The 14,225-nt window shown below is 45.8% G+C and overlaps 1 protein-coding gene across 1 annotated transcript in view; it reads right to left on the bottom strand.

Annotated features, from left to right (window-relative positions):
- Positions 1–9,677, bottom strand: part of ESPN (espin) — a 185,066-nt gene extending 175,389 nt beyond the window's left edge. The window contains exon 1 of the mRNA XM_066607334.1: positions 9,384–9,677. Within this exon, the coding sequence (XP_066463431.1) occupies positions 9,384–9,677 (294 nt within the window). The remainder of the gene's footprint in view (positions 1–9,383) is intronic.
- Between the last annotated feature and the right edge of the window lie 4,548 nt (positions 9,678–14,225).

The raw sequence follows: 14,225 nt of genomic DNA, 5'->3' as shown, positions 1-14,225 counted from the left end.
ATGCCTTCCCTGTGTTTCAATTGGCCAGAAAAGCACGCTAACGTCTCAGAGATGAAAGTGAAAGTAACCAGAACATCGCGTGGTGCTCGTCTCGAGTAACGAGCATCTCGAACACGCTAATACTCGAACGAGTATCAAGTACTCGAACGAGTACTGTTTCTGCACTACTGGTAATACAGCATGCTGAGGGGTAGGGGTAGGCCTAGAGGACGTGGACGCGGGCGAGGACGCGGAGGCCCAAGTCAGGGTGTGGGCACAGGCCGTTCTCCTGATCCAGGTGTATCGCAGCCGACTGCTGCGGGATTAGGAGAGAGGCACGTTTCTGGTGTCCCCACATTCATCTCACAATTAATGGGTCCACGCGGGAGACCTTTATTAGAAAATGAGCAGTGTGAGCAGGTCGCGCCAAGATCAGTCGGGGAGCCACCACCACCAGCCTCACCACCACCAGCATGCGCAGACATATGAAGGCCGTTCACCGCCTCCGGTTTGCACCGCTGCCTCTCCCCCTGTGCCCCAACCTGCCACTGAGATCCAACCCCCCTCTCAGGACACAGGCACTACCGTTTCCTGGCCTGCACCCACACCCTCACCTCCGCTGTGCTCGGCCCCATCCACCAATGTCTCTCAGCGCACCGTCCAGCCGTCGCTAGCGCAAGTGTTGGAACGCAAGCGCAAGTACGCCGCCACGCACTCGCACGCTCAAGCGTTAAACGTGCACATAGCCAAATTTATCAGTCTGGAGATGCTGCCGTATAGGGTTGTGGAAACGGAGGCTTTCAAAGGTTTGATGGCGGCGGCGGCCCCGCGCTACTCAGTTCCCAGTCGCCACTACTTTTCCCGATGTGCCGTCCCAGCCCTGTATGACCACGTCTCCCGCAACATTGTACGCGCCCTCACCAACGCGGTTACTGCCAAGGTCCACTTAACAACGGACACGTGGACAAGCACAGGCGGGCAGGGCCACTATATCTCCCTAACGGCACATTGGGTGAATTTAGTGGAGGCTGGGACAGAGTCAGAGCCTGGGACCGCTCACGTCCTACCCACCCCCAGAATTGCGGGCCCCAGCTCGGTGGTGGTATCTGCAGCAGTGTATGCTTCCTCCACTAAACCACCCTCCTCCTTCTCCTCCTACGCAACCTCTGTCTCGCAATCAAGATGTGTCAGCAGCAGCATGTCACCAGCAGTCGGTGTCGCGCGGCGTGGCAGCACAGCGGTGGGCAAGCGTCAGCAGGCCGTGCTGAAACTACTCAGCTTAGGAGAGAAGAGGCACACAGCCCACGAACTGCTGCAGGGTCTGACAGAGCAGACCGACCGCTGCCTTGCGCCGCTGAGCCTCCAACCGGACATGGTCGTGTGTGACAACGGCCGTAACCTGGTGGCGGCTCTGCAGCTCGGCAGCCTCACGCACGTGCCATGCCTGGCCCATGTGTTTAATTTGGTGGTTCAGCGCTTTCTGAAAAGCTACCCACGCTTGTCAGACCTGCTAGGAAAGGTGCGCCGGCTCTGCGCACATTTCCGCAAGTCCCACACGGACGCTGCCACCCTGCGCACCCTGCAACATCGGTTTCATCTGCCAGTGCACCGACTGCTGTGCGACGTGCCCACACGGTAGAACTCTACGCTCCACATGTTGGCCAGGCTCTATGAGCAGCGTAGAGCTATAGTGGAATACCAACTCCAACATGGGCGGCGCAGTGGGAGTCAGCCTCCTCAATTCTTTACAGAAGAGTGGGCCTTGTTGGCAGACATCTGCCAGGTCCTTGGAAACTTTGAGGAGTCTACCCAGATGGTGAGCAGGGATGCTGCAATCATTAGCGTCACCATTCCTCTGCTATGCCTCTTGAGAAGTTCCCTGCAAAGCATAAAGGCAGACGCTTTGGGCTCGGAAACAGAGGCGGGGGAAGACAGTATGTCGCTGGATAGTCACAGCACCCTCCTGTCTATATATCAGCGCGTTGAGGAGGAGGAGGAGGAGGAGCATGAGGAGGATGAGGAGGAGGGGGAAGAGACAGCTTGGCCCAATGCTGAGGGTACCCATGCTGCTTGCCTGTCATCCTTTCAGCGTGTATGGCCCGAGGAGGAGGAGGAGGATCCTGAAAGTGATCTTCCTAGTGCGGACAGCCATGTGTTGCGTACAGGTACCCTGGCACACATGGCTGACTTCATGTTAGAATGCCTTTCTCGTGACCCTCACGTTACACGCATTCTGGCCACTACGGATTACTGGGTGTACACACTGCTCGACCCACGGTATAAGGAGAACCTTTCCACTCTCATACCCGAAGAGGAAAGGGGTTCGAGAGTGATGCTATACCACAGGACCCTGGCGGACAAACTGATGGTAAAATTCCCATCCGACAGCGCTAGTGGCCGAAGGCGCAGTTCCGAGGGCCAGGTAGCAGGGGAGGCGCAGAGATCAGGCAGCATGTACAGCACAGGCAGGGGAACACTCTCTAAGGCCTTTGACAGCTTTCTGGCTCCCCAGCAAGACTGTGTCACCGCTCCCCAGTCAAGGCACTCATCAAGATGAACAAAGCCTGGATTTCCCCAGACTTCTCTTCTCCACCAGCGGACAGCAGCGATACCTAAACAATACGTAGGCTGCACCCGCGGATGGAAGAATTGTTCTCTATCACCATCAAAAACGTGGACCTTTTAGCTTCATCAATCTGTGTATAATATTCATCCTCCTCCTCCTGCTCCTCCTCCTGAAACCTCACGTAATCACGCCGAACGGGCAATTTTTCGTAGGCCCACAACGCTCAGTCATATAATTTTTGTAAACAATTTTTATACGTTTCAATGCTCATTAAAGCGTTGAAACTTGCACCTGAACCAATTTTTATTTTAACTGGGCTGCCTCCAGGCCTAGTTACAAATTAAGCCACATTAACCAAAGTGATTAATGGGTTTCACCTGCCCTCTTAGTTGGGCATGGGCAATTTTTCTGACGTACATTAGTACTGTTGGTACACCAATTTTTGGGGGCCCTCGCCTACAGTGTAATCCAATTAATTTTTTGCCCACCTGCATTAAAGCTGACGTTACATGCAATGGATATATTTATGTACCGCCGGTGGGTTCCAGGGAGCCACCCATGCTGTGGGTGCACACAGAATTCCCATTGCGGAGTTGTACCTGCCTGTGACTATTTATAAAAAAACACGGTCTGACTGGGGTATGCAGACACCTTGACAGAATGAATAGTGTGTGGCACATAGGTTCCCCATTGCTATGCCCACGTGTGCAGCTCCTGATGGCGGTGGCACAGGATTATATTTCTCATTGCTTCTGTACAGCATTGTGGGCTATCGCCCCGCCCCTTTTAAAGAGGGTCGCTGCCTAGCCGTGCCAACCCTCTGCAGTGTGTGCCTGCGGTTCCTCCTCATGGCAGACGCACTTATAAATAGACATGAGGGTGGTGTGGCATGAGGGCAGCTGAAGGCTGCGCAGGGACACTTTGGTGTGCGCTGTGGACACTGCGTCGGGCGGGGGGGGGGGGGGGTTGGCAGCATGTAACCCAGGAGAAGTAGCAGCGGAGTGTCATGCAGGCAGTAATTGTGCTTTGTTGGAGGTAGTGTGGTGCTTTGCTAATTGCTAATGAGGGCTTTTCAGAAGTAAAAGTTGTTGGGAGGGCACTCTTGCCGCTATTGTGGCTTAATAGTGGAACCTGTGAACTTGAGATGCAGCCCAACATGTGGCCCCTCGCCTGCCCTATCTGTTGCTGTGTCGTTCCCATCACTTTCTTGAATTGCCCAGATTTTCACAAATGGAAACCTTAGCGAGCATCGGCGATATACAAAAATGCTCGAGTCGCCCATTGACTTCAATGGGGTTCGTTACTCGAAACGAACCCTCGAGCATCGCGATAATTTCGTCCCGAGTAACGAGCACCCGAGCATTTTGGTGCTCGCTCATCTCTATTTGTTATACTTTTTAACGGCATCTTTCGATGATCTATATGACTTGCTTTCTACTTCATTTTTTGTCAGGAGAGATATGCAAAATTAGCTAGTTTTGCCCTGTTTTTTTTTCACAGTGTGCATCACAAAATATTAAATTTGTGATTTTTTTTTTGTGTTGCAGTTATTTTTTAAATATAAGGGGTAAAGATATTTTTATTTTATTATTTTTCTATATTTTTTATTTTCATCCCACTAGGGACTTGAATATCATCATATTTGATTGTTCTTATAATACTCTTCTATACTTCAGTATTGCAGTGTATTATTATTATTGCCTATGATGCTCCGCCAGAGGCTGAGTCTCTTAGGTCTCAATAGATTGCAGACCTGGAGGCCATCTTAAAAGCCTACAGGTGCCATAGCAACTCATAGAGACCCCGTAGTCAGATTGATAAACTGCCAAAATTTGAACTTCTTGGAGTTTTATACCAGGCCCTAATACTTTTATTTTTAATTGGCCAGGGTCTAGCATCAGAGAGTGTGGCCACTGGCATAGGTTTATAGCTTAAACCTATGCCAGCTCATAACGGGCAGAGCTTTCAGATTGGGTGTTCAGAAAGTTCACAAGATAAGTCAAATATATTAGGTGGCTTGTGTCTCTTAACCCCTTCAGTGGCAGGTTTATTATTGCCATGCCAGCGCAGCAAGCCCCGGAGATTTTTCTGAGGTAATTCGAAGTGGCAAATGTGTACAGTAGCACAATAACTGTGTCCTGGCCAGCATTTCAGCACTAGAGCTGTCCACGGAAATCTTCCGGGGATTAACTGCATGGTCAGTGCAGCAAGCCCTGGAGATTTTCCGTGCGTGACAAAAGTAGGCAGTCAAAAACTTCGCAAAGCAGACCTAAAAGTAGTTCCAGGCCAATTATGGATGATGTGCTGTGATTGGTAGAAGCGAAAGGACCAGGGCACCTCACTAAGTGCATTTACCCCTTTGTTCTCATGATTGGTGGAAGTCCCCATCATCCAACCCATGCAATGCCATACTGATGGTATATCCTGGGGATATGCGTTAATGTGGAACCTAATAATGTGCCTATATATGTAGCAGCAATGAACCTCAAACCTGCATTACTAACTTACAACAATAAAACCTACACATGTATATTGGTAGTTTAATACCCTGCTGGGCATCACAGATGATGGAGGCGCAGTCTTCACCTGTTTACAAAAAACAGGGACTTCCCTAACAAGGAACTACCAATCACATGACGGGCCGATGACTGAGGACCCATATGGGGGACCATAATCATGCAGGTATGGGTGTAATAATTACTTAGGAATTATTGGTTAGACTTTTTTACAATTTGGGATATAATAAAAGGTTGATGTTCAGCACTCCTGGTGAAAAAGGAAGCGGCTCTAATTGGGCTTTTACGCCATTCTCTTCTTTAAATTTACTGCCATTGTTCATAGCTATCATTACTTCATCCGGTTTGAGAAAGAAAAGTGCTTTTTCTTTCGGTATTATGTGATTGAATTTGCGGTGGAACCTCAGAACGGAGATTCCAGTGCAAATATGACCCCGACCTTACTGAGGTGGAGCGGACACAAAAAGACTCTTCAATAGAAACAGCAGGTGGCGCTAATCTAACATTACTCCTGGAATATTAGGAGATTTAAACATTTTTAAATACTGCATTTTTTGGACTGTAAGACACACTAAGGCCCAATGTCCACTTGCCCACACGGATTCCACTGCTGAATACTGCAGTGGAATCCAGCCGTGCCAGCGGACATCCGGAGAAAAAATATTTACCTACCTCTCCGGCTCCAGCACGCATCTCCTCTGCGGCGGCCGTATCTTCTTTTTTCAGCATGGCGGATGCATGTGGACGTGCTGGACACATTCGCAGTGCTTTTTTTTCCTTGCGGATCTGTGGCACAGCCACAATGACAGCTGTGGCTGTGCCGCGAATATGACGGCTTCCATTGACTTCAATGGAAGCCGTCATGCAGGATCCACAGACAAAAATGAAGCATGCTGTGATTTCTTCCCACGAGTTTAGTTCGCATGCCAGGAACAAAAATCACATCCACATGCTTTTAATTGCCCTGCAGATGCTAATGCATCCCTATGGGCTTCTTGAGCTGCGGATCTCCCGCACGGGAGTCTTGCGCAGATTTTATATTTAAAATGGACATTGGCAAGAAAATACTTTGCTAAAAATGTCTCCGTCTCGTACAGTGAAGAACCCCATCCTGAAGGTCATGCAGGATTCAGTAGAGCTCAGTAAGGCTGGGTTCACACAGGGTGGATTTGCCGCGGAAATTCCGTCCGGGATTTTGCCACGGCAAATCCACCTGCGTCCGCTAATCCCGGGATTAGCCAGCCATGTGGACAAGATTTCTCAGAAATCTTGTCCACACGGGACGGCAAATCCGCCGTGGCAAAGCCGGCACTGTGGCGCAGATTCGCCGGCCGCAGCATGTTCATTTTTTACTTCTTCCACTGCGGCCGCGCTCTCCTCTATGGTTGCAGTGGAAGAGCAAGCAGCCAGGCCGCTTCAAAACCCACGGCTAAGTGCCGCAGGTTTTGAAGCAGCGCTTCTCCCGGCGGAAATCTCACGTTTTTTTGCCCCGTGTGAACCCAGCCTTATAGAGAAGCTCCTGGGGTGTGAAGGACCTTTCTGATGTCATGTGTTGGAGTTGTCACACCAGGCCAGCAGGGATAAGGTTTTATAATCACTGCAACAATTGTTATAAGAATCTGGCTGCAGCTGGGATTTGTGTGTGTGATATATAATTGGGGTCCCCTCATCATTTGTATACATGCACAGCTCTGCTATATATACAAAGCTCTCATATACATACACCTCTGCTATGCAATTGACACACACAGCTCTGTATATATTGCATACATATATATTGCATACATGCACAGACACATTTATGTGTGTGTATATGCAGCATAGCAGAGGGGTGTATATAGCAGAGGTGTGCATGTATACAAAAGAAGAGGGCACCCCAATTATAAGGGTGAGTTCACACACAGGGAAATTGTTGAGGAATGTCAGCTACAGAATGTGCTACAAAATTCTGCCACAAAGTAGACTACAATGTATGAGGATTCAGCAAACACCATTCGCTCACAGGGGGAAAAAATGTGCAGTAATAAATAGCCATACTCAGAGGCGTAACTTGAAGCTTCTGGGCCCCAATGCAAAACCTGTAACAGGGCTCCCAACTATAATGCTTTATTCATAGTACTGGGCTCCCTATTGTAGAGGAGAGGCCTTATGGCCCCCTAGGTCTCCTGGGCCCGGGTGTAACCACATCCCCTGCACCCTCTATAGTTACGCCAGTGGTCATACTGCTTATTTTCAAATCTGCAATATACTCAGTCGCAGAAAAGTGCTGGAATTTTATAGCAAAAAGTTTAAACTGCTGTAAAAATCTTCCCCAAATAAAGTTATGAGCAGATTTTGGTATTACTGTACATGCAAAAACATTCTGCTATGTGAGCACATACCCATACAGGAGTGGACTGTTACCCCTCCCACACGTACCCTACTATACAGAGAAGGGAGGCGCTACACTAGACCACCAAAGCTAATGACATTAACACCTCCTCTTCTTCAGACTACCATTAACCCCTCCTCTTCTGAAGGCCCAATGCACATGGGCGTATTTACATCACGGGATCCAGAGTGGGCACCTGCCTCCGGATTTCGCAGCAAATACTACCCAAAACATGCTATGAAAAAACACTTTTCCATGTCCACGAGCGGAAATCAATAGCAATTTTCTGCTCATGGAGGGAAAATCACAGCATGTCCTATGTTAGCGCGATTTCCATGCGAATGGCTTCCATTGAAGTAAATGGAAGCCATCCAATCCGCGGCCTGTCTGCAGCTGTCACTGTGGACGGACTGCAGAATCTGCGTCATGGCCTGGCAACAGCGTGGCGTCATCTGTACTGTGCATGTACTGGCTGGCATATCCGCATTACAGATGAAGACACTGCGGACAGGTACGCAGGGGGTCCGCAGGGGTCACCGGCCGGGCACCGGGTCGAATTCCACTGCGGGATCCCACATGTGGAATCCAACCCGGCTGTGTGCATTCGACCTAAGACTTGAAAGTTTTAATTAGTATGAAATGTTTTTTCCTACTTTTTATTGTCTAAGCCTCAGTTGCGTCTAAGGGTGGTTTCACATCTGCGTTCGGGTTTCTGCTTTCCTACTTCGTTTAGGAAGCAGGATAGGGGAATCCCCACAAATGTAAAACGGCTTTATAGCCTGAAAAATAAGTATGAATACAGAAAATAATTATAATTATGTGCTGCATTTAACTACAAATATTTTTGTGGAACAACCCCTTTAATATGTGTGTATGTTTGCCATCATTGCAATATCTAATTGAATACTGCAAATGCAAAAATTATGCAAAAATGCAACAATATACCTTCCTGTATTTGGAAATGTGCAACATGTTTTAGAAAGGTTGTGTCTGAAGTGTCAGAGCAATATAAACATGTTTTTAAACTACTTTCACCAACTTACTGCAGAATTCTAAGTGCCCTCAACCTGCAGTGTATCATAGCTGCAGATACTTTCTACACAGGAGCCCTTCCAGGTAGCTGGGATCTAACAGCTGTCAAGGCTCGCCTGACTTGGAGCTAAATCCGCACAGAGGATAAAGTTGTCCCTTGCAGTCTATATATAGTTCTCCCTCTACCTATCCCAGGTGTGTCACACTCACTGCTGGCAGCCGATGAGAGAATGCAATGTATTATTGAGGAGCTTAACCCTGAGACTGCCAAGAGTTACTGTAACTATTGTTCCACAAAGTAAACAGATCCAGGCCAGGTAAACAGTGAACATGAAGTAGAAGATAGATAGATAGATAGATAGATAGATAGATAGATAGATAGATAGATAGATAGATAGATAGATAGATAGATAGATAGATAGATAGATAGATAGATAGACAGATAGATAGAATCTGTTTTTAAATAAGCTGGGTGACAAAGACAATCAATATAGCAACGACTAAGGCTTCTATAAGGCTATACTCCTAGTGGTCTAATTACAGAATTCTTTCATTTTAGAGCAATATGCAAGTTTGCTTTTCAGGTGCCTAGGAAAGCTGAGCGAAAATCTCTACAGGAGAAATAATGGTAATTGTACTGTTCATTGTCTCACAGACTTAGCATTGGACATCTTGGCCTGTCCTCTGCTCTATCTGCATTCTTATCACTCCGCTGGTATTGCAGTACAGGTCTGCAGCCAGTGGCTATCAAGGCATGCTGAGAGTTGTAGTTATATACAAGTGAAGGGCCACAGGTTACGATCCACAGGCAATCAATATATAAGCAATACAGAACAGCCATAAAGTTGATAGGTTTAAAGCAAAACAATACCTGCAACAAATAATACATTAGATACAAAGTTACAAGTGCATTACCTACCTCAAAGTCGCATCCACCCTGTGTCAGCAGCCACTGTAGACAGGACAGGTTACCTGTAGCTGCTGCATCATGTGCAGGAGTAGCACCATTCCTTGCTTTGCTGTTCCCTTCCATCTGCACCTCATCTACTAAATAGCGTAAACATCCAACTTTTCCTCCACGAGCTGCATGATGAACAACAGAAGCTCCCATGGGATCCTTTAAATCTGGCTGCAACTTTCCTTCTGCATGGAGAGTCCTCAAAGTCTCCAGATCCCCCAGCCTAGCGGCTTGCAGGATCCTCTCCAGAGTCATTGTGTTCTGCAGGTCAATAGAGGATCCCATGTGCCCCTTGATCAATCACTTGCCATGGGCACCATCCAAGAGGGTAAGCGAAGGAGCCACATTGGCTGGTCTACACCAATATGAGGTGATCTAATAGGACAATCTAATTCCAGAAAGCACTTTATCTTGAGGAAACCCCAATTGTATGCTCAGTCTTGACTGCTTGGGTCTTCCACAAGCCAAGAACGTGTAAGCTGCACATTTGCAGCAAGCTATGGAGACGTACAACCTTAAGAAGTCTTTTCCAAGTTCTCATAGACATGGAGCAGAACGGATCAGAGCTGGCTTCTTAGGAGGAAGTTGCCGGATGGTGACTGCAACTTTTGGCACATTGCCCCCAAGTGAACCTGTATAGGGTGGGTTTGTATTGTGACCTCTTCTTCTGCTTCTGGTGCTGGAAGGCTGGAACTGGACATTCATCCCTCTGTGCCTCTCAGCTGCCTCTCCTGTGACAACTCCTCCTCCTCCTTCTTCCTTTCCCTGTCTACACAGCAGCAGACTGACTAAATGAGTTTAGCCATTGTAATCCGTCCCTTCATCCTTCAGCATTCTTGATCCACCTGCTGTTCACTTACAGCTAGAAGGAAAGATAACATCAAGAATTTTAAAGCTGCTCATGAAATCTGCACATAAATGTTAGAATAGTTCTACATAATTGCAAATATTAACTTTATAGGGAGTTGTGAATACTGCTATAGTAGCTCTAAGAGGAAGATGTCAATACTTATGTATAGAGCTAGCACACCTCTCCAATGCTCCTCTTATGAAAGTCACCCTCATAGACCCAAATTCCCCCGAACTCCTATAATGTCCCCAGTTTGGAAAGAATTACAAGATGCTCGTTCACCTGGGACAACTCAAATTTTGGTTTTACAATGCAAAATAATGTCTAATTTAAGGCTTATTCACACAATTTTACGTGTGCATTACACAGCAAATAGACCCTATTGATTTCAATGGGTTAATTCTAGAGTTGAGCGAACGTACTCTGTCGAGTTTGATGCTCGTTCGAGTATTAGCGTACTCAATGGTGCTCGTTACTCGAACGAGCATCAAATCGTGTTCGACCCCGCCCCAGCTTTTGGCTCCTCCCCACCGCGACGCAGCGTGTGTCATTTGAAAAATTTTTGTCAGAGAGAGAGAAAAAAAAAAGCTTGGGACCCGGCGTCCCACATACAAAAATGCTCGAGTCTCCCATTGTAGTCAATGGGGGTCGTTACTTGAGTACAGCTCTCGAATTTTACGAAAAGCTCGACTCGAATAACGCGGACCCGAGCATTAGGGTGCTCGCTCATCTCTAGATAATTCACATAAATGTATATATTTTTTTTTTTTTCAAAGTAATTTTTATTAAATTTTATAAAGAATTGAGAACATATACACAACACTGCATACATCAGAGATGAATTACATACATCGATATAGAGTTTACATATTATGACGTCAGGTATTTCAAACTTAAGATTACACACAGTGGTATGATATAAAAGTGATAAATTTCTTTTGTGTTTATTCAGTAAGAGAGAAATAAATCAACTAAACAATTCTAAACATGTCAGTGCATATTTTTCCGTTCGAATTGCTGCCAACTATTCCAAATGTTATTAAATTTAGAAAGACAATTGTTAAATTTTGCATATATCTTTTCATAGCAGTAGTGGTCTGCTACTGCGTTCAAAAGGTCCTCAATCAGGGGAGGAGAAGTTTTCCTCCATTTTTTGGCAATAGTGCTTTTGGCGGTCAATAGAAAGTGGCATATCCATTTTTTTTTCTTTTTTGGTATCTCTTGACAACCAATAAGAAGAAGTGCCAGTTGAGGCGAGCACCTAAGACGAATGCCCGTTATGGATTGTATGGTGTTAAATACTTCCTTCCAGTAGTTACAGACATGAGGACAGTCCCAAAATATGTGATATAGAGTGCCTATTTGGCCGCAGTCTCTCCAACATAAATTGGAATGGGTGGGGAAAAATTTTGCCATTTTTGAGGGAGTATAATACCAGTTTGTTAGTACTTTGTAATGTGTTTGTAGAATATTAGCGGAAAGAGTGGCTTTATTGGCCCACTCAAAGGCTTTCATCCAAATCGGGAATGGTATATTTTCTTTTATTGCATGTTCCCAATTTAGAAGATGTATTTTTTTCGATCTATTGGCATTTTGGGTGATTGCGTTATAGAAGGTTTTGATTTGGGAAGCCTGGGAGGTTTTGCACTTGTTGAATACAACTTCCAAATCTTTCGGGAAGGAAAAATTATATAAATCAGCTTGCTTGAGAAAGGAGAGAATTTTTATATATGTAAAAGCCTCCGAATCAGGCACATTGAATTTGTTTTGAATTTCTTGGAAGGAAAGAGGTTTGTTTTTGTTCAATATGTCTGAGATGGTTTTAACTCCTCTATTTGTCCATTTGTTTAGATTTAAGTCTCGGATGAAATAGGTAAGGACCTCAATTGGAAGTTCACCTGGGGGGTCCCCGGAGTCTGCTCCGCACCCAAGTGCCAGTTGGTTCCAATATTGAAGGGTGTTTGACATTAGCAGAGAGATATCTTGAAAATATATTAGTGATGCAATCTTTGGGATCAGAGCTCCAAGAATGGAGGCTTTAATCAGCGAGCCCAAATGTCTGTCTCCATTTCTGTTTTTCTCCATGTGGCACCAAGACGGGGTTGGTTGGGATTTCAGCCAGGCACTAGATTGGCTTAACAAAGAAGCCTTGTAGTAGGTTTGGAGGTTAGGCACCCCAAGACCTCCCTGTTTCTTATGTTAGTATAATATTGATGCCGCTAATCTCGGTTTCCTATCCCCCCAAATAAAATTAAGCAGCTGCTTCTGAAATTTTTGGATCGTGGACGGGGGGATTCGGTAGGACAGTGTACGAAAAAGGTATAAAATGTTCGGGAGTAGTAACATTTTGTAAAGTGCCATTCTGCCGAACCAAGAGGGTTCTTTTTTACTCATTTCCTCCATCTCCGCCTGAAGAGAGATATATAGAGGATCAAAGTTTGCAGAAATTGTTTCAGGTAGGTCACGACATATTTTGGTGCCCAGGTACGATATCTCAGATTTCCATTGAAAGGGAAACTCCTTCTGTATATCCATTTTTAAAGCAGGTTCTACATTTATTCCCATTATTAGGGATTTATCGGAGTTTAGTTTGTATAAAGAGGCATTGCTATATTGGGTAATGCAGTTACTCACAGCTCTCAGGGAATTAACAGGGTCTGTCATGGTAATGATAATATCATCCGCGAAGAGGCCGATTTTGTGTTGTCTTAAGCCCATTGATACGCCTCTAATCTCCAGGGAGGTTCTAATCATTTCTGCGAGGGGTTCTATTATCATGACAAAAAGCAATGGGGATAGGGGGCACCCCTGTCGAGTTCCATTAGATATATAGAAAGGTGAAGACAACACCCCGTCAACCAAAACCTTGGCCGAGGGCTTAGTGTAGAGAGCTTGTACTGCACGCAAGAAGCTCTCGCCCACCCCAAACCTCCGGAGGACCTCGAAAGCGAAGCCCCAATGCACTCTATCGAACGCCTTCTCCGCATCCAGGGAAAGGAGGAGAGAAGGCGTCCGACTCGAGGCTATCCGTTCCAGCAGATTCTGTATTCTTCGTGTACCATCTTCTCCTTACTTTTGTAAAGCCCACTTGGTCATTATGAATGACCGTGGGTAAAACCTCCAGAAGTCTGCCGGCCAGTATTTTAGCATATATTTTCAAGTCGGAGTTCAGGAGGGAGATAGGTCTGAAATTTTCTGGTGTTGTAGGGGACTTGCCTGGTTTGGGTATGGTGACTATTGTGGCCTGGAGTATTTCTTCGTGCATGGAGCCCCGTTCCATCGCTTCATTAAATAGTGAATTTAGGTGAGGAACTAACGGTTGAGCAAAGTTCTTATAGTACTCATTTGAAAAACCGTCAGGTCCAGGGGATTTATGTTTTTTTAGATCTTGTATGGCCTTATATAGTTCTAGATTTGATATTGGTTTGTTTAATTTGTCTTTCTGAATATCCAGCATGGGGAGATCCAATCTATCCAGGAATTTATTTATTACTTCCGGGGTGGGCTGGAAGGTGCTAGGGTTGCATAAATGTATTTTTTCATACGATGTACAATTACGTGAAAAATAAAGCGCCATTAAACACCATTTAACATATTACAGTTAATCAACATAAAAAGTTGAGTCACTTTTTAAATACATGACATCATATATGCTGTACTGACCCCGAGTTAAATTCTGTATTATACTCCAGAGCTGCACTCACAATTCTGCTGTTTGGAGTCACTGTGTACATACAGTACATTACTTAACCTGTACAGCTTGCATTTATACTCTAGAGCTGCATCACTATTCTGCTGCTAAAGACACTGTGCACATTCATTACATTCCTTATCCCATTCTGTATTATACTCCAGAGCAGCACTCACTATTCTGCTGGAGTCACTGTGTGCATAACACTTAACCTCTATGTATAAACTGTAAAATGGTGTTTGATAGTAGTGCTGGACATATA

The sequence above is a fragment of the Eleutherodactylus coqui genome, chromosome 6, assembly GCF_035609145.1.
Source record: "Eleutherodactylus coqui strain aEleCoq1 chromosome 6, aEleCoq1.hap1, whole genome shotgun sequence".
Lineage (NCBI taxonomy): Eukaryota > Metazoa > Chordata > Amphibia > Anura > Eleutherodactylidae > Eleutherodactylus > Eleutherodactylus coqui.
This window is presented reverse-complemented; position numbering and strand designations above follow the sequence as displayed.